This window comes from Sceloporus undulatus, chromosome 3 (genome assembly GCF_019175285.1).
Source record: "Sceloporus undulatus isolate JIND9_A2432 ecotype Alabama chromosome 3, SceUnd_v1.1, whole genome shotgun sequence".
NCBI classification, from domain to species: domain Eukaryota; kingdom Metazoa; phylum Chordata; class Lepidosauria; order Squamata; family Phrynosomatidae; genus Sceloporus; species Sceloporus undulatus.
Genome location: NC_056524.1, coordinates 169,416,466 through 169,437,068, shown reverse-complemented (window position 1 = coordinate 169,437,068; position 20,603 = coordinate 169,416,466). Strand labels below are relative to the sequence as shown.

Sequence of the window (20,603 nt, the reverse complement as noted above, 5' to 3'; positions counted from 1 at the left end):
CACCCATGATTTTCAATAAATAGAGCTATACATCATGAAGAAATAAATGCTTGAGGGGATCAAATCCCTTCATTTGTTTTAGCATAGGAGAATGCTCTGCAAGAACAATTTTCTAAAGGAATGAATGGAGCAATTCCTCTTTGAGCAGGGCTCTGTGTATCGGGAAATGTGACACTCCAGACGTTGTTGGACTTCAGTTCCCATTATCTATCACCATTTGCTATCCTGGCTATAGCAGATGGAAACTGCAGCCCACAACTAGAGGGCCACACATTCATCCACTTCCCAGATGTGTATCACACCTAATGGAATTTCCACTAGTGTTGTTTTAAGAAAATGCACATGCATCATCAGTCATCATCATCATCATCATCATCATCATCATCATTTCTTGTTATTTTGCAGTAATAGTACTGTAGTAGTGGTAGTAACAGTAGTAGTAGTAATTCTGAACTTGCCTGATGTTTCCTGAGGGCTTTGCGAAGAGATTTCACAACATCTTTTTGCTGCACTCCTCGAACCTTAAAATGTTTTGTCCAAGAAACTAGTGCACCCTAAAAAATACTGCAGTTATTTATTATTTTTACAGCGCTTTATAAATAAAGGTTAATAATAATAATGACAGTAATAAAATAGTGCCACCAATCCACATGAAGATTTCCATAATGACAAAGCAAAAACACAAAAACCTCTCCCATTTATTTTGTTTAAATAATGGCAAACTATCCATTTTAAATTAAAAATTTCTCATAATGTAATTGGGCTGTGGGTATCCTTAGTAGGAAATCCTGTACTAATAGTCAACGTTGGCTAAGACATACTGTTGCTTGAGGCAGAGCACCAAATGTCATCTTTTATGCAATGCATATCCCACACAATTAACTTGATTTCCCTTTCACAGTATGATTTCCTCAGGGATATATGTCTCAGGAAAGAGACATTAACATTAAGTTCCTTCCAAAAACAATTACAATACAAATCGTGCTAGCTGCAAGATATGTAAGTGAAAAAATCCTGTACTGTACTATGACAAACAAGCATCTTTCCCTGCTTAGGAAAGCAACTGTTCTTAAAACCTTATAACCTTATTGTTTCACTTGAGGCTATGTGCCCAGTGCCCAGTTCTTACCAGCAGAACAAAATTTATAATCATGTGTTGTTTCTAATAATAGTTAATAGGCAGAATGAAGATCTGGAATCAAACTTCAAACTCAAATATAATCTTTCCAAGTCAAATCAGTCTGCGTACTAAATAGTCAAACTGAGATTTGAACTAAATTTTGTTACTGGTGCACCCCTCTAATTTATAAAACCCCCAAACAAAAAAGCATTAAGCAAGTACTTGATAGGATAAACATGCCAGTCAAGAATGAAATGGAGGAGGAAGAGAAAAATAAAGGGGAGAAGAAAATCTGACTGAAGAATGAGCTTAGAGGAGTGTACTGCAGAAAGTGGTCCTAGAATGAATCCACAGACTGTATATACAATACATCTTAACATACATTTTTTTTTAAAATAGCCACTCCTATTAATAAGTTTTCCTTAGTATCTATGCACCCTATTATTTTATTTCTGGTCCTTTTATATCCTCAGACCTTGCTTTCTAGACATCATTGCATAATGAATTCTAAACCTTTCTAGCACAAACAGCCATCCAACCATAGCCAGCATTACTGCACCCACTCCATTTTGGAAGTTCACATTAAGAAGTCTGCAGAAGATTTAGCATGATTAAGAAACCACAAATAATGTTTGTTTTACCTCTGCTAATTTAGTCTGTCTACAAGGAAATGAAAAAGTAAAGCCAAGAGGCAATTTCTTATGCTTTATGTCCTTAGTCTCCATGAAGTCTGAAAGGCAGTCAGTTACATATTCAAAGAGCTGCATCAAAAAAGGAGAAACATATACCAATTATTATCATTATCAATGAACACACACACATAAATGTGTATATAATTCCTTCTGCATTCACTCCTTAAATAAAGGTTTCATGTAGCTCAGTCAGAACAAGAGATACAACTGGCTTCTTATTTACAGTATTTATATTTCCTGTGTAATATGGAGCTATCATGCTATTATAGTGATTAGAGTGCTGTACTAGGATTTTGAAAACTTGGGCTTTTGCTCTGACGGACCTACACCACAGGCTTGTTGTACTGAACAGATGAAAATGTGAGAAAGTAGAGAACTGTGAAAACCACATCAAGCTCCTTGGAAGACAGGAAAAATGCAGTACATCTTTAAGTAAAGCACAAAGTCAACATAACTGAGGAGCTTATAGCATAGAACTGTAATTGTTCAGAATAAACTGAGTCTAAGCTGTTGTTTGAAAGATTGCCAAAAGAACTTCATTCCATCAGTTCTGATTTAACCCTTCATTCCATCAGTTCTGACTTAACCATTAATTCACATGGCATCCTGATATTATCACAAGATTTTTGGCTCAAATTTTGGCACATGAATACATCCTGGGTCCATCCCCACTATTTGCAAGGAGCCCTGGTGGTGCAGTGGTTAAATGCTGGTCCTGCAACCACAAGGTGGTAAATTTGATCCTGGAGGGCTCCAAGGTTGACTCGGCCTTCCATCTTTTCATAGGTCACTAAAATGAGTACCCAGCTTGTTGGGGGCAATTGGCTTACACATTGTAAACTGCTTTGGAAGTGCTAGTTCACTTCTAAGCGGTATAGAAATGTACTTGCCATTGATTTTGCTATATTTCTTAACAATAGAATTGTTTGCTTATGGAACCTATAAATAAAGACACAGCCCAAGATAGTTTCTTGGCTGACATTAAGAACAAGATTACACCCCTTCTCATTCCATCTAGAAAAGGTATTAATTGGACCAACACTGGTGATGGCATGGCACCCTCCATCTCCACTGAAGGCGGAGCTGGGAAAAGCTACTTTTGGGGATTACAGCTCCCAGAATCCCCTAGCACATATGGTTACTGGGAAATATAGTCCAAAAAAGTTGTCTTTTCCAAGCTTTGAGAGTTTAGGAAGCTCAGGGCAAGAAGTGTAACACACAGGAGATTATCACATGGAGAACAGGATAGGGACATGACCCAAGTGAAAGTGACAGTGCAAATCACTTTCACACTGCAGCCAGATGAAGTGTGAGTCAAGTGTGAATGTCCTTCCCGTGATCAGGCAGGAAGGACGGGACAGAAATGGGACAATGATGTCCCGTCCCTCATGTGATAATCTCCACAGCTGCTTCCTCCTCCTCCTCCTCCTCCTCCAGCTGACACAAAGCATCTGCTGCCTCACTCTGCCTAATGGTAGGGCCAGCCCTGCATGCATATATTAAAATTAGACTGGGCAAATCAATGACAAGATATTAAGGTATTTTATAACGCATTATACATTCAGCCCAGAAGAAAACACACAGAAGAAAACAAGATACTTACATCATTCCCACTGCCATGTATGATTTCTTTAGGAGTTGGATAGAATTGACTTTCCATTTGAACATTTTGCTTCCCATCTTCAGATACTTTGACCCTTAGAACTCGAAATTTTGATCCTCCAAGGTCTAAAGCAAGAAAGTCACCCTTTTCTGTAACACATAGATAGAAATGGTAGAATCTTCCACACATTACTTAAGTGTACATCACATAGAGAAAGTAGTTTCTCAGTAGGAAGCCAAACATGGATTTTTTTATTGTTGTGTGCCTTCTGACTTTATGGCAACCCTAAGGCAACCCTATCATGCAGTTGGCAAGATTTGCTCGGGGAGGTTTACCACTGTCTTCCCTTGAGGCTGAGAGCATGTGACTCCCCCAAGGTCACCCAGTGGGTTTAATAGCCAAGCTGGGAATCAAACCCTAATCTCCAGCATTGTAATCCAACACTCAAACCACTATGCCATGCTGGCTTCTCCAGATATGCTTACTGGTTCCTATTATTTTCAGCCAAGCAATATTTTATGCACTACAACCCTCATAATATTTTATGCACTACAATCCCTAGGGCTCAGAAATTCTGGGAGTTGTAGTCCCAAAATTTTACTTCTCAGAATAATTTTTACAGCCAGAATTTTGTAGACACTGACAGTGTACCTGAAGGCAAATGAGCTTCTTAAAAGATAATTAACCCAGGTTTCCTCCAAGAGACAGTTCTGCTAAGCATCTGGTATCACTTCAGAACATTATGACAGTGAGAAGTGCTTTCCCCAAAGTCACGCATATTAGTGAATAATTAACTTTTGACATAATCTAACCTAATTCCCAACCTTAAGCACACAGAAAATATTTGTTAAAGAATACACATGGTCAAGAGGTCACAGCCGGAAGCAAAAATACGACTGTCCATTGCCCAGTTCTTCTAGACTAGATCCTCTAATGCAGGATAAGATAATTGCCTCAGTTACTAGAAGCTGAGCATTTCTTGCTCTTGGAAGAACTGGTCTTCTGCTCTCAAATATTAGAGATATTATTCTGTCACCAATACTGAACTAAATATTTAGCTGGAGGATTTATCATCTTCTGCTTGAGGAATGGGGGGAAATGGCACCATCTTGACCTTCGCTTCAGACTGTAAAATGTCATCGGCAGGCCCTGCTCTAAAATTTTCATTCAGTTTGGTTTATTTTGGATTGAGTGGGCAACTTCAGTGGGTAAAACCTCTGTGAGCAATGAGCCAAAAGAATGTGGCAGATTCTAATTTGTAGAAAACAACCCACCAAACTTTAGTAAGTAAAAACCAGACTGATCTGGCAGCTTTATTTTGTTTCGTTTGGTTTTTTGGGGGGGTTTCAGTTTTTGAATTTTGGGTTTTAGTCGTTTGTTTTGTGGTGGGTTTTTTTTTAATTTATTGATTAAACCACATTTCATCATTAAACAATGCCCACCAGAACAGGAATATTCTACTCCATATGTGTATCAAACAACAGTATTGCATTTACTTTTGTTACTGACATTCATAAAGACTTGTATTGACTACTCTCAGGGTGGTGTGGAGTAGAGAGAAGAAAAATGTTATGATTTTCTGAAAACTTAAGTTCAGTTTGGCTTCTTACCTTCTTTCATGGCCACCATAGAACACATAACTGTGACTTTATACCAAAAGGCATTAAGCTTTCTAGCATACTATTGTCTGCACCACCTGTCAACATGTCTGGAACGTCAGGGGCTACTTTCATGTCCACCCTACAAAGAAAATGTCATACCTAACATTTTCCCCCAAAACAGAAGTTACATTCTGGTCCCTCCTGATCAATGCTTTTTGCAGTTTGGGAGATGTTGCAGTGTATGTGGATAGAAACAGCAGCGAAGGTGCAAACTGAATCTTCTACAGGAGTTTTGCCACTGGAGATTGCATTTTTTCAGATGGCCCATAGGCTGCACAATCCCCATTCCTTTTCTGTATTAGCTTGCTCTCCAGTGAGGCTAGTGTGGTGCAATGGTTTGAGCATCGGACTGGGACACTGGGAGACCAGGGTTCGAATTCCAGCTTGGCCATCTAGGGTAACCTTGGGCAAATCACAATCTCTCAGCCTCAAGAGGATGGCAATGGCAAACCCTCTGTGAAGAAACTTGCCAAGAAAACCTTATAATAGATTTGCCTTAGGGTTGCCATAAGTTGCAAAAGACTTGAAGGCATACAAGAACAACAAGCTCTTCAATAGAAGTCTTTCCCGCCAATAACTGAAGATGCCAGGGAATGAACTTAGAACATTTTGACTTAACTCTTATTGATAACCTGATCTAGAGCAGACCAAATGAATCAATTATAAGGACATTGACAGAAGAAACCCCAAATGGCTTGCTTACCTGAGCCATCAGGCAGTGATCGCACGAATGTTGGCAGCATTTTTACGGTAGTTGTTGGATGGGTGTCCCTTCCCAGGCCTTTCACCATCTCTGATTGGAAACGGGTCATCACATCAAGCAGGACCTCATCAGAAAGACGCATGTGGTAGAGATACCGATCAACCTACGGAAGGAGGTCATACAGGATATTTCTACTGGCTAGTAAACATCATCCACTGCCCCAGAAGACTAAACATTTTTACACTGGCTAATAGTGATTTGCATGGGAATGCAAACACTACAACAACCCCACATATACTATATACACAGATAGGTGCTTACTATTTTCTTGGCATCTCCAAACAGCTTTGAGAGTGCTGCATTAATGTTTTTTTAAAAAACCCAAGAAAATCCCTTTATTATTTAGCAAAAAGTTACACAATCGTTAGCAAACTTGTAGAATTGAGTGTTGTTAGCAAAAGTGGGTGTTTTTTTCAGAAATGTAAAATATGCAACAATATATTCCAGATTTAAAACAATTTTTTCCATGGCTCATGAGATTGTACATAGAGGATGAGGGATTGTAGTGTCAGTGTGAAGCAAATCAAGATAGCTGGGAGCAAATACTATAGGAAGAATGTAAGTCAGTGGATGGTATTCAAGGAACAGGGACGAATAGCTTGACCTAGAGATTTGTAATTGCCCATTCTTTATTGATAATATCATATTTTAATGATTTACAAAAACAAAACAAAAAGCACCTGTTGGAAACATTTCTGAACATTAACATTCCAGGGAAGCATGCACATGTGAATTTATTCAGACTTTTGCTTTTCCTGATTTTATTACAGAACTGGAAATCTGTGACAGTGATATACATTCACCATTCTCTCTCTTTCTCTCTCTCTCCCTCCCTCCCTCTTCCTCTCTTTCTTAATCTCTCTCTCAGACTTGTATTTGCTCTCTTCCCCCTCTGTCTTTTTTTCTTTAAAAAATATTCCATTTTAACCTAAAGTATTTTGGTCTTAAATGAGCCATTAAGTTCCATTAGCTTTACAAAAGACCTGTTCTTGGTGGAGCTTTAAGCACATTGTTGACTCCAGTTCAAGAGAGGTTAATAAACATCTTCACTGAATTTAACAGGGCAGAAATGTGCTTCATTTTAGCCAGATCATATCCTTGACTTCCTTGTATGTATCAGTGGCTTTACTACAGTGAGAAACAGGGACCATACTGTGAGTTCCTTTGCCCTAGGAATGTGTAGCACCCCTCCTACCAAACCAGAAGGCCCAACAGCTAGTGTTTATGATCTTTCTAGCCATCTTTTTTAAGCCTAACTCTGTTTGTATGGATTCAAAGTCACATGAGGTAGAACGGATTTAAGGGGCTGTCATCTGGGGTTGGTGGACAGCAGAGGCAAAGTCAGTCATGTAGGTGATCTAATGGGAAGGGAATTTCCATTGACAAGGGTGTTGAACAAATAGGTCTGTTCTGTACTCAGCCAGACATCAACATGTACTCATGGGACACATTTGGGGATATATTGCCTACTCTTGATCCCTTTTGAAACCAAATGAGCAGAAATGATCCACTGCACTTCCATGTAAACATAGATAACAATCGCTGGCAACCATGCAGACATTGCCAGAACCCTGGATAGGATGCCATTATAGACGTACCAGGGAGAAAAGAGACATGTATTTTTCTGGGACATTTCCCTTGCACAAGACTGTGTACCGTAATGAGTCCAAGTAGGGACCAGCTGATGAAGACGCCTAGGAATATGTCCCACAGGTGGAAGATTGGTCTGAAGTGCCTCAGTATAAATAAGTAGTGTATTCAATCCATCTCTGGAAGCAGTTCAGGAAATCCATAGTAAGGATGGGTTTGGATTTTTTACAAATAAAACTGTTCAAAATTCTCAGATTGGCATCAATTGTGTTTTAAAAAATTAAAAATCAATGTGAGAGTAAGCAAAATTGAGAGCATCACTCTTCTAGACAGCATGCTCTGAGCGCTTAGCTTAGTATTTTAAACTCTGCTTGAATCCCTGTGTATTCAACCATATTTGTGGTGCCGAATTAGGCTGCCAATGCCACCTTTTTGTCTGACAGTTAAATGGCAGGGAGCTACAACATGGCTTTTTCCATAGTAGGGAATAGCTGACTCTGTTAAATCGCAGGTGGTTGAGAATTTCATTCAGTTTTGTCAAGAATGTCATGCATTTCACATGTTGCCTGAAATAATGTCAGATTTTAAAAAGAAATGAATATGAGAGAAAACAACAGTGATAGATTTATCCATTCCTAAATCACACATGTTTGCAGAGCATACTGCTTTGAGTACAAGCTTATTTTGACAATGTTGTTTTTGTACACAAAAGAAAAGGTTTAGGCCAAGGGAATGCAAACTCTAAGTGTACAAGTTGTGAATAATTTTCAGCGTCTCTTTCTCTATAATGCTAGACATCTGGGGAATGAAAGAAATTTTCATTTTGGGGAAAATTCTTATTGAAATGGGGCCATATCCTCTTTTCCATCATCACTCACTCTTGCAGCTACACTAATGTCAATGTCCTCCTTTTAAGAAATCCCAATTTCAATCAATTCCCAGCCACTGAGTTTTGCAACAAAATTTCAGCAGTGAACTAATTAATCTTCCCCTTTAAGCAAAGTGATGATCAGAATTTTCCAACAAAGACTTTCACCATATATATGGAGTGAGAAATGCCAGATATCCAAGCTGGGTTCAGAAAAGGAAGAGGCACTAGGGATCATATTGCAAACATACATTGCATAGGTTCATCCCCCCCTTTTTTTAAAAAATACATTAATGTAATTTAAACATATTATTATAATGCTTTGTTTCCTTTTTTATACTGTAATATGCTGGGGGGGGGAATAATGTGATGCTACATCCAAGTCCTATCTTTAACATATTTTTGGGATCACAGCATTCTGAAACTAACAAAGGCCTGTTACAGACTGCCAAAATAAAGCTGCTTCGGGTCTCTTTGGAGATATGCTATTTAAATGATGCATGGGTCCTAAGAGTCTGGAGGTCACGCCAAAGCCACCCTCCATTCCTAAGCACTGGAGTGCAGCTTTGGTGCAGCTTCTGGATTCTTAGGGTGCACGCATCATTTAAACAGCATACCTCCAAAGAGACCCGAAGCAGCTTTATTTTGGCAGTCTGTAACAGGCCAAAGTGTTGGAAAAGAATCAAAGCAAGATAAGTGTGGAGAGCCTACTAGTATATTAGAAAGAAGCACATACCCTTCAGCTGTCCTGTTATGGCAAGGACAGTCCCAATTAATCCTCTGTCATCTCACATTTTCAGCCCACTTTCTCTCTCCTTCCTCTTTCCCTCTTTGTCCTCAGCTTACTTTAATTACTGCAAATTAATTTCAACATACAAAAGTAGTTTGTACTTGGTGAACTCAGCAAGGAGGAGAGAACAGTAGCTCAGGCAAAAAGCAAACTGCCTCTGTTTGAAGACCTCTAAGGAAGGAGACTCCATGGAGTGTAGTGGAGTCTCCTTCCTTAGAGGTCTTCAAACAGAGGCTGGGTGGCCATCTGTCGGGGATGCTTTGCTTGTGATTTTCTGCATGGCAGGGGGTTGAACTGGATGGCCCTTGCAGTCTCTTCCAACTCTACGATTCTATGATGATTCTATGCTGCATCCTCTTGTGGCTTGTATGTTCTTCCTCATAACTTTTGCTATCTTGACCACACTCCAGCGTTACTTGGACACACAGGTCCCGTTTTTCATCTGTGAAATATTGGAGGTTGTGATATGGGGTGGGACACAACATTGATTTCACTCATCTTATTTTGAGAGAGATATAGAATGAATGGAGAAAGCCCTCCAGAGGGGTGCAGGAAACTTTCAGTCTGAATTCAAGGTGTTAGTGACAACATTTAAAGCCCTAAATGGATTGGGATTTTTATACTTGAAGGGATGCTTCTCCCTATACACCCTGACAGAGAATTTACAGTAGTCTATTGAAAGGCCCCTCATCTGTGTCCCAGCAGTAGGGGCAATATACTTCAGGAGAACATGTGAGAGGGACTTCTTTGTTGTGGCATCCCAGTAGTGGAATGCCTGACCCTTAGAGGCCTGACAGGCACCAGTGTTGGCACCATTCTGACATAAGAGCTTTATGCCCTAGGGTAATTTGTTTTATCCAATATACATGCTTGTTATAGCTAACATTATTTTAAATGGTTTAAATTAATTTTTAATAGTCTTATGACATGTTAAATAATTTGAGATGCTTTTAGTCTCTTTTAACCAGCTGATTGTAAAAACAGGCTCAAAGGGAATCCAGGAAAATTAGCCTGAAATTTTCTAGAAATCAGACAACCAGTAATACGGCAAACCAGGACTAGGGGTGGGGGTGTGAAGCGAAAGGCTCACTGCTAGCCCTCAATTTTCTTCTTCCCATACTCTATATTTCTGCTGCCAAGATGTGGGCAATAAAGCAGTTCACATATCATGATGGTACCCGTTGAGTCCCTGCTTTCCTCAAAATCACAAAAGGTCAAGCAATCCCTCCAGCTCTCTTCTCAGCCTTTTCCTTTTGCCCCTGGTGCTTTGGTGTACTGACATATGTGCAAATGCAACACACATATGAACATATTTGTGCTGTGCAAGGGAGCCCTAAAGGCAGCCAATGGCATCACTAGCAGGTGCGGACTACACTAGATGACACTCTAAGAGCGGGCGACACCACTGTTCCTCAAATATCTGCCTTTTGGCAGAAACAGGCAGTAGCATTCACCTGTGTCTCATTAAAATGATGAATAGATGGGGTGAGTGGGGTGAAGCTCAGTGGGAGGAAAAAGAAGAAGCCCAAGAGTTGTTTTTTTAATTAAAATTTCAAATATCAAAAACATTATTTTTAAAATTTTCTTTAAAAACATCACATCTCACCCAATGTTAACTTTAAGCACATGAAACTATGTATATGTCAATAAATTTAGGATGTGTATGATAGTGTAATTTAAAAGTATAATTTTAATTGTACCCTTTTATGTCACAACTATTACCATTACATTCAGTGATGTGTGGGAATTATGATTTATGGGTAACATTAGTATAAAAAAACATTACTAAGGACTCTGTATTATGTGGTATAGGAGGAGATCAATGGGGGTTGATACCATGAGTTACTGCACTGGGTGACACCAACTCTGGAGATAGCTGGGAATGGGTGGCAAGGGGTTCCCAGGCTTCAGAGCCATCTTACAAGCAAAAATCAGACAGTGTCCTCTTCCAGCGCTGCTCACGCTGAGATTTGCCTGAGCCCCAAAAATTCCAGCAATTCCAAGAGGCTTTAGACTAAGGTGGGAATTATGTGGCTTTCAAATCACATGCAGACCTGGTGCAGTTTATTGTGACCCCTCTGGGACCCACGCTGACACCCACTGACCCACCAAATCCCCAGCAAGCCTCCAAAAATTTGGCTAGAAATTAATTGCTTTTTTGGCTGAAAAACACTTAAGCCAGCTTTAAAACAGTGTGCAGTACTTTTCAGAGATTCCTCACTCTGAAATACTGTACTGTAGTAAGAACCACATCTCATCCCATCTCATCACAAAGGGGAACTGGATTACAATGACACTTCCAGTTAACAAAAATGGTGTCCATAACAGCTTGCTATGGCCCTCCACAGTTCTAGGGAAGCTGACATTTGGGAAGTGTGGTCCTCAGAGCTCTGGAGCATATCCATTCCTATCTTTAGGCAGTGGTCTGAGACCTGGCAACCAAGTGATATAAATTAGGTTGGTCAGGTTCCTGTGGTGGATATATTACCCCCTCTTGCCATCTTGCCACTGAATTTGCTGAAGAGGTGGCAAACCCTCTTCTTCCTTATAAAACCAGGTGTGCAAGGAGCACATGTATTGTTTTGAAGCTCAATGGTGCTTCCAGAAAGCTTCTGGGAATGTTCAAAGGGGACTATAGGAAACAGGAAATAGATTTAATAACAGTTGTACTTAAAAATGGTACAATGCTTTCATGTGTTCAAAGAGTTTCACATGTATTAACTGGCAGTAAACAGCTACATCAGTGAAGGCATCATCATTATCTCTTATACTGTAAACTGAGAGAGATTAATTTGAATTAGACCACTTTAATGAGTCATTGGAAGAAGCAAGATTTAAACTGGGGACTTCCTATAAAATAGGAATTTATCACACAAAGGAGCTAGTTTATCCCGCGAATATCCCAGAAAAATCACATAATTATGAGTAACCATTTCACATGATATTGCACAAAACCTGCCATTAAAGTGGTCTCAAAGAAGTATTAATGTGCATCTTTTTACTTTGGGGATTTCAGCAACAATGCATTTCTGATATCACTTTATTTGCGCAATTGCATATGATAAGCATTTGTGCAGTTACTCACCATTTCTGCTTAATTTGCAGGGTGCTTTAAATGCTCTTTAATCTCTCTTTAATTTCAAAATCAGCCCCAGTGTGATAAACTCCATGGATCAGTTTCCCAACTAGTACACTACACACTGGCTTTCCCACTCAAGTATGGGCAAGCATGGCTCTCCAGATGCTGTTGAATTGCAGCTCCCAGCAATTCCCGCCAGTGGCTGATAGAAGCTATAGTTGGGCAATTTCTGAAAGAGCATATTTTGCCCATCCCCACTTTAAGATACCTTCAGAAGATGTTTGAAAGGCTATAGTATCATATTATATATAATAATCACATATGATACAAACTGGTATGAGTAAACCCAGGGAAACAATTATAAGAACAGAGATGGTACTCCTGTTGAGTAGAGTGAGGCAGTTACCTCAGGCAGCAGATGCCAAGGACTCTACCACTCTCATCTATTCTTCTTGTGCTCCTATTCTTTCTTGCAGCTCTTCCACACTACGGAAATAAAGCAGTTTGACACCATTTCATCTGTCAAGGCTCCATCCTGTGGAATCCTGGGATTTGTAGTCTGACGAGGTATTCAGTCTGGCCTGTCAGAGAGCTCTGGTGCCTCACCAAACTACAAAACCAGGATTCCACAGGATAGAGTCGTGGCAATTAAAGCAGTGTCAAATTGCTTTCTTTCTGCAGTATGGACACATCCTTGGGATACAAAGCTGTGTGTATCACCTCAGATTAAACTTTCCTTCAGTCCCCAAATTTCTAGTATTGCAGTGACTTAAAACTTCAGTTGAACTTTTAGAAATAATTTAACCAACCAAAGAAAAGGGAAGAGCAAAATTATAAAGGGAGTTGTGAACACAGCAAATATAAGAGTTCCAGGTGTCAATGTCTCCCTCTCTTGGATGCTTGAAACTTGAGAGATGAAGGAAAATTTAATCGGGGCAGAACTCTGCATTTTGACACAAACACACACACACACACACACCTAGGCTGTATCTGCACTGCACTAATAATCCCATTTGACACCACTTTAACTTCCATGGCTCAAGGCTATGGGATCCTGGGAATTGTTTGTTGTGGCACTAGAGATGTCTGACAGAGAAGGCGAAATGTCTCACAAACTACAGTTCCTAGAATTCCATAGCAGTGAGCCATTATTTCTAAAGTGGGATGCAGCCCTGCTGCCTTTAGGTCTAGTGGAGGACCTCATCCCATCACCTGCAGTGTTGAAGTACACTTCAGCTGCCCTTCTATATGTGGAATAGAGCAGAGGGGGGCACCTCATTCTTGGCCACAGGCAGCACAATGTGGTGGGCCAGCCATGTTACAGAACATTATACCAATGGTACTCAAAACCTGTCAGCTTCAGAACATATATAAAAGGATATTCACTAATTCAGGGGTGTGTAACTGCACTGGTACTGGGAACATTTTACACACACACATACACACATACAGATACACACACACAGAAATCCCAGTGGGCCACAGCAATGTGCTGTGACATGACATCAGCTTCCGGTTTCTCATTTCAACTGTAAACACCACTTATATCGATAGGTTTTCCCCCCAGGCAATTGCACTTTTGCAATGGTTTGGGAGAGTCTGGATATGAGGGGGAGGGATTTTGCCCCCTAAAAACATTTTTAAAAAACAGTGTCTGGGGCTTTAGGTCTGTCAGAGGGGGCCCTCATGTGGCCCATGCGCTACACACTTCCCACTTTTCCACTAATTGGTGCTGGGGTAGTGGTTTCTCCTCAAGAGAATAGACTCACATTTTTTTATTGGCGGTGCCCAAAGTCTACTGGTAGGCAATAATTAAACCTTTTAAAGATACCAGAGATTACAGATTATCTCCCTTCCAGTTTACTATTCTTTTGAGTTTTCCAGAATGGGCCTATGGTCTTTAATGTATCATTTATTACATATACTGCCAAATGTATGTCTGTATGCCTTTAAGCACAGAAACAGCATGGAATCGCAACCTCTTAACCTTCTCTTCCCCAGGCGAAACATATTCAGCTCCCTAAACCACTCATTGTAGGGCATGGTTTCCAGACTTTTCACCATTTTGGTTGCCCTCCTCTGGGCATGCGCCAGCTTGTTAATATCCCTCGTGAACTATGGTGAACAGAACTGGACACAGTACAGTTGACTCATGTTTAGCTTATGATCTACTAACACTCCTAGATCTCTTTTTCATGTATTGTTGTCAAGCCAGGTATCACCTATCCTATATCTGTGTCTTTCATTTTTCAGTTTAACCTTCCATTTCTCCTTGTTGTTCTTTTTTGTTTTGTTTTGTTTTGTTTTGTTAGTTCTCTGATCTGTTAAGGTCATTTTGAATTCTGATCCTGTGCTTTGGGATATTGGTTACTCCTCCTAATTTGGTGTCATTTGCATGGATGAAAGAGAGGAACTAAGCCACACCACACCATGCTCACTGTGACTTTCCCATAGCCTCTTCCTTCCAGAACATTTTTCTACCAGCCAGGTTTACTTCCAGTAATTCAGCTAGCACTAGTGATGTTCTGTCCCACCCCAAATAGGATTTCCTGCCATTTTTAAAGAGTGAACAGCCACAGGGGTTCATGATTTAGACTGGAACATCAAAACTGGAGAAGAAGGAGTCAGTCAGTCAGTCCGTCATTTAAGATATGTAACTAAAGCCATTACAAATCCAATTAAATGTACATATATGCATGTACTTGTACATCCATAGAAAAAAATCAGATTAATGAATCCCCTTGCACAGTCTATAGGAATATCTTTCAAATAGCTCACATGTATACTTTTAGCAGCTTTACCAAATAAGACTGTTTTATGTGTAGCATATGGATTGCACTCTGACAGTAACCAGCATAGTTTCACATAAGAGCTCTCACCCTGTAAGGAAGCCAAAATCTGTCCCAAGAATCTCATCCTGGGGTTATGTTAAAAATGGAAATAGAGCGAACAGAAATTAGTTTGAAATATGCTCTAGCTCTCCCATGCCACAAATGCAGAGACTTATTTCTGTTTTTACCATCCCAAACAGATATTGGTATTGTTTGGAAACTTGGTTCTGTAAATGAAATTCTCAGAGTGGCAAAAGTAAGTGTTGGTAAGTATTGAGCTCTTACATGATTAGATTTCAATAATTGGCGGGGGGGGGGGGGGGGGAAGATTTATGTGAATGGGGAAAAATGAAAATTTAATAGGGAAAAATTGAAGATTTAATTGAAACTAAGTCCTGATCTCTCTACATAAGTCCTGATCATTATCCAATTTATACATCCTCAGATTGTTTTTAATTGCAGGAAAGATAAAAATATCTGGGTTTGGAGTACTTGTCAAGAGTACCTCTGAGAACTTCAGCTGTGTTTCTCAGGACAGAGACAATGTGGTATTTGTAAAAGCTAGGTCTGAGATAGCAGATATTTAGAGGTTAATAAGTCTTGAACTAGCTTAGGGAGGCAGTCCTCTATCATGTCCAAGGCCATCTTCTCTAGGCATTTATAGGTCCTCCAGCTTGATTCTATGATCACCTTCTGGTAGATGTTGACCGTAGAGTTACACTGGAGGACACAGAGATTTCTAGAGAGGTGTTCTCTTAGGTAAAAAAAATGGTGTTTTTTATATTTGCAGTTTTTCCGCATTCATGGGGGTCCTTCACCCCTAACCTCAGTGAATGGCGAAGGACCACTGCATTTGATGTGCTTTAGGATTTAAAATCTTAAATTTTAGGGGATCATGGCAACAAAAGACGTTTCAAAGGAGTCCCTGGTAAAGAAAAAGTTAAGAATCACTGAAATAGAAATTAGTGATCCTGAAGAATTTACAAATGCAATTACAGTACTTGAGATTGGAGGCAAGGGTTCTTTAGACAAGAAATTTAAGAGCACACATCTTTTCTGTTACAGACTCGGTTCTCTTAGCTAATCTGTTGGCCCACTTTTCAAGGCAGTAAAATTGCTTCACCTAATTGCCATCCTCTGTAGAGATTAGGATGCATGCGTGACAGGCCACACATATTTAGGGAATTCCATTCTGACAAATGACAAATTACCAGGGAAGGTGAACAGAGATGAAGAAGGAGGGTCAGGTTCTACAGTAAGAACAGAGTTATAGAATGGAACAACCTGATGCCAAAAACCAGTCCAAGTTTGATTAAATTATAGTGCATTTGATAAAAGGATCTCCAGTTCAATTAGATTAAAGCACATTTGAGCTGCTTTTTTATTTTTATTTTTTTTGCTGTTTGCCCATGGGAAGACATTTATTGGTTGTTATTGTTGTGTGCTTTCAAGTAATTTCTGACTTATGGTGATCCTAAGGCTATTGTTGGGTTTTCTTGGCAGAATTTGTTTGGACAGGACTTGACTGTCCCTTCCTCTGAGGCTGAGAGTGTGTGACTTTCCCAAGGCCACCCAGTGGGTTTGCATTGCTGAGTGGGGGTTTCAACCCCGTTCTTTCAGTGTCCAACACTTAAAGCAATACACAACTCTGGCTCCATGTTTTGGTTAGCTCTTTCAAATATTCATTCTATGTGTGTACGTGCCTTCAAGTCACCTGTTGACTTATGGCAACCTCATGAATTTCACAGAGTTTTCTTAGGCAAGGAACACTCAGAGGTAGGTTTGCCAATTCCTTCCTCTGAAATATAGCCTACAGCACCCAGTATTCACTGGCAATTGCCTGTCCAAGTACTAACCAGCACTGATCTTGCTTAGCTTCCAAGATCAGACAGGATCTCCTGCCGTTATGATATTCTGGCCCTTAAATATTGCTTAGACTCTTTTAAATATAAAGTTGCAAACAAGACATAGAATCATAGAGGTGAAGATGCTGAATATAAAGACTCCCTTCTGTACCTACAAAAATGTTATTTATGTAGCTAAATATTTGGATATGTTCTGTAATTCTTTTGGAGTGCTTGGCATCCAATTCTCATTATTTTAAAAAGCTTTTGATCAGATGGACAAGACCAGCTTTTATGTTGCAAATCAGACCAACTTTAATAGAGATTTGTTGCTGGTGAGCAAATTAGGCCATCCAATTGCATATGCCATTTAGAATCCAAACAGATCATGCCTCACACAATTCCATTAATTTTGAAACTAATTTCATTGTTCCTTGACTATCATAAACTCTGAACCTTACCCTGTGTTTGCACCAAGATTTCTCTCCTTAAATCTCAGAATCCTCTCTATACAATGGTACAATTAGACATAAACATTCACTTATTACTCCTCTACCTTAAAGATATGCTAACACTATTAGAACAAAACCTCTTATTTCTGCCAGAACAAAATGTTCTCTTGAACAGCCCATCTTATAAAAAAATAAAATCCAGCACAATCAAAGCCTACCTTTTTGATCTGATCCTCTTTTAGCTTTGTAAAATAAAAGGCCACTAAGTGTACAGCAAACATTTTCCCTGGTGCCTCGGTGCAGACAGAATGACTGTGTTGTTGAACTAATAACTCTGGGTCGTAGTCACACAATAGGATGACTGACCGAATGCCTTCAGCAACAGTGCCATTTCCCAAGTGAGTTTGGAGAGTCCCTCAGAGCAGCAAGTCCTGAACAAAATCCATTCAGTGCACTTGGTTCAATGATTAAACTTCAGCCTCTTGCTCTCCAACCATGCAGTCCCTCCCTCCACTTGGTACAGTCTAATACTGAGCAGATGGCCAGCTGCCAAATCTGGAGAAAAGAAATGGCCCAACTTTGGGATTTATTATTTTTTTTACCTCTGAACAATCCAGTTGCTATGGTGCCTTCTTTGTTCAACCCGAGCCCAGCATGAATTTCCACAGCATGGCACGCTTCCAGTACGGGAAAAATGTTATAAAAGCAAGCCACTTCAATAGGCATTATATCTCACTTAGAACCTTTACTTTGGGGATTATGGGAATGTAAGACACTTCTGTTGTCCCCCTTTTTTCCGGATTGGCACAGTAATGTTAGACAAGTCCTTCCGTGTGTTTTCCCAGTCAAGCATGTCACACATACACATTATCCATTCATGGCCTATCCAGACGGCTCTTCAAAATGGTCATACTCTCTGTGAAGCAAATGCCTCACTTCAAAACTTTCAGGTCTCTTCACAAAGGGTAAATCCACACCACACACATATAGCAGTTTGATACTGTAACTGTTATTGATCCAGCCTATGGAACCCCCAGCTGACTGAAAAGTCTCAGATATTGTTCCTATTCTTTCTGGTTTTATACTGGGCTAAAATAAACTGACCTGGGGCTCTGGTATAAAAAGTCTCTGATCATATTGGGAGCTGAACAGAAAATATTCTGGAGAAAACAAAATGTCTTTTGTTTATCCAAATTAAAATTAGAAAGAACAAGAACAAAATCTAGAACTTTATAGTCTTGTAAATCTGTCCTGATGCACCCTTGATAGGTTCGTCTAATACACCTCCATGAACTGCAGCCTTTGCACTTTCTGGCAGAGAATTCTAAATCAGTTATGAAACTATAAATCCCTGGATTGTCTGGGATGGAACCACAGCAGCTATTAATTATTTGTGTAGAATGTATGCCATAGGCAGATTTATTTTATCCATTTTAATTGTATGTACAGCATTGTGTAAATTTACAACACTATATAAATAAAGCTTAATAATAAATGGGATCAAAGTGCTATTGTGTAGTAGTGATGCACTCAGAATTAGTGAAATGAAATAATAAAAAGAAAAAGATACTTTACATTCTTTGTTACATGCCCCTAAATTTTACCCTTGATTTATCAACAGGTCATATCAAAATTCTTAATTTTGGCTCTAAAACCTGCCCTCAACTTATATATGAGATCGATTTATGGTCAAGCAGACATGGTAAGACTCTGGAAGGTCAGTGTGGGGGATGACAGCATGAGTTACTGCACTGGGTGACACCAACAGTAATGACGCCACTGAGTCCACCATTTTAAATCCATCTAAGAGCCAGTGTGGCATAGTGGTTTGTCTATTGACCTAGGACCTCACTCAGTTGTGAAAACCCACTTTCTGAATCATGGGCAACTCACTCACTCAGTCTCAGGAGAAGGCAATGGACAAATCTTGCCAAGAAAGTCCCGTGATAAAGTTACCTTAAGGTTGCCATAAGCTGGACATTACTTGAAGGTGCACAAGAACAAGAAGAGTCAGATTAGGCCTGAGGTTTGTTCCATTAGCTTGTCTATTCTCTCTTGGAGCCAGTGTGATGTAGTGGTTTGTGTGTCAGACTAGGACTTTGGAGACCAGGGTTTAAGTCTCAGTTTAGCCATGGAAACCCATTGGGTGACCTTGGCTAAGTCACACACTCAGCCTCAGTGGATAACAATGACAACCCCTCTCTGACGAAACTTGCCAAGAAAACCCCACGATAGGTTCGTCTTAGTAAATCGGAATTCGGAAATGACTTGAAGGCACAACAACAAATTCCCTGCTATGTGAAGTAATTGCAGTGGAGAAGCTTTGAGACTATGGGGCAGCAATAGAGCAGTAGAGGGTAACCACAGTCATCACACTTCCAACCAAAACGTGTCTCTCAAAAGTTGCTATTTGTTTTTCAAGCGTAGGACCCATTGACAGGCACCCATGGGAGCCTGCCTTCAAATGCATACAGCTCGCAAGAGAGAGAAAGACAAACTGCTAAACTGCCTTGCGCCACACAAGGGGCAGCTTAATCCCCCTCCCAATGACTCGTATTCACTAAAGTGGAGCCATGAATGATTACTTGCATTCAAACAATGAATGGCATGTCTAGATTAGCCCTAGTTTGATGGCCAGTAGAATTGTGTAAAGATGTATTTCTTAACGTCAAGTTCTAAACTGCTTACTAAAGTGAGACTTGAGTGCTAATATAATGCGATAAACAGAAGTCTAATAGAAACCAACCAACCCCCACGAAAATCAATGTGGGTGTGTACCATCTGCCTCCAAGTCATTTCCGAATTATGGTGACTAGGTGGAGAATATTTTGCTTCCACATTGTCACAATCAGTTGTGGCTTTTGTCTCAGAGATAACTGCAGGACACATGTCTACTTCTGCTTGTGGATCTCTCTTGATAAAGTGCATTTAAGAGACCCTTTATCCAACCATAGATAATTTTTATAGGGGGTAAACAAGGTTGGCTTAAGTCATGTTGCTGCCTTCTGGCTCACTTACTACTCAGGATGTTCAATTTAGTTTGGTACCTGACGTGGAACATCCCACAAGCATATATTCCCGTCTGCAGTAAAATACAATAATAAACATTTAAATAACTGAAATTTTGCTGTCCTTTCATGATACTTCAAACCTGCTGCCTGAGGGGGTTATCCCACCCCACCTGTCTCAGGCCAGCACTGGGAGACTAAAAATACAGTAGTTAATGTGTGCATAGATGTTTGTTCTGACTGCAGCCACACTGCAGAAATAATCCGGTTTGATGCCACTTTAACTGCCATGGCTCAATGCT

At 39.9% G+C, this 20,603-nt stretch overlaps 1 protein-coding gene across 5 annotated transcripts in view; it reads right to left on the bottom strand.

Annotated features, from left to right (window-relative positions):
• The window catches only part of HKDC1 (hexokinase domain containing 1), a 38,448-nt gene extending 20,484 nt beyond the window's left edge, over positions 1–17,964 (bottom strand). For 2 of the 5 annotated variants that reach the window (XM_042457499.1, XM_042457504.1), the window contains exons 1-5: positions 17,512–17,786; positions 5,780–5,942; positions 3,416–3,564; positions 1,762–1,881; positions 459–554 (exon numbers count right to left, since the gene is read on the bottom strand). In XM_042457499.1, coding sequence (XP_042313433.1) covers positions 459–554; positions 1,762–1,881; positions 3,416–3,564; positions 5,780–5,942; positions 17,512–17,574 — 591 coding nt within the window. In that variant the 5' untranslated portion in view covers positions 17,575–17,786. Of the gene's footprint in view, positions 1–458; positions 555–1,761; positions 1,882–3,415; positions 3,565–5,779; positions 5,943–9,033; positions 9,111–17,511; positions 17,787–17,895 lie in introns of those variants that run through there. The other 3 variants (XM_042457503.1, XM_042457502.1, XM_042457501.1) reach the window with 3 other exon arrangements.
• Between the last annotated feature and the right edge of the window lie 2,639 nt (positions 17,965–20,603).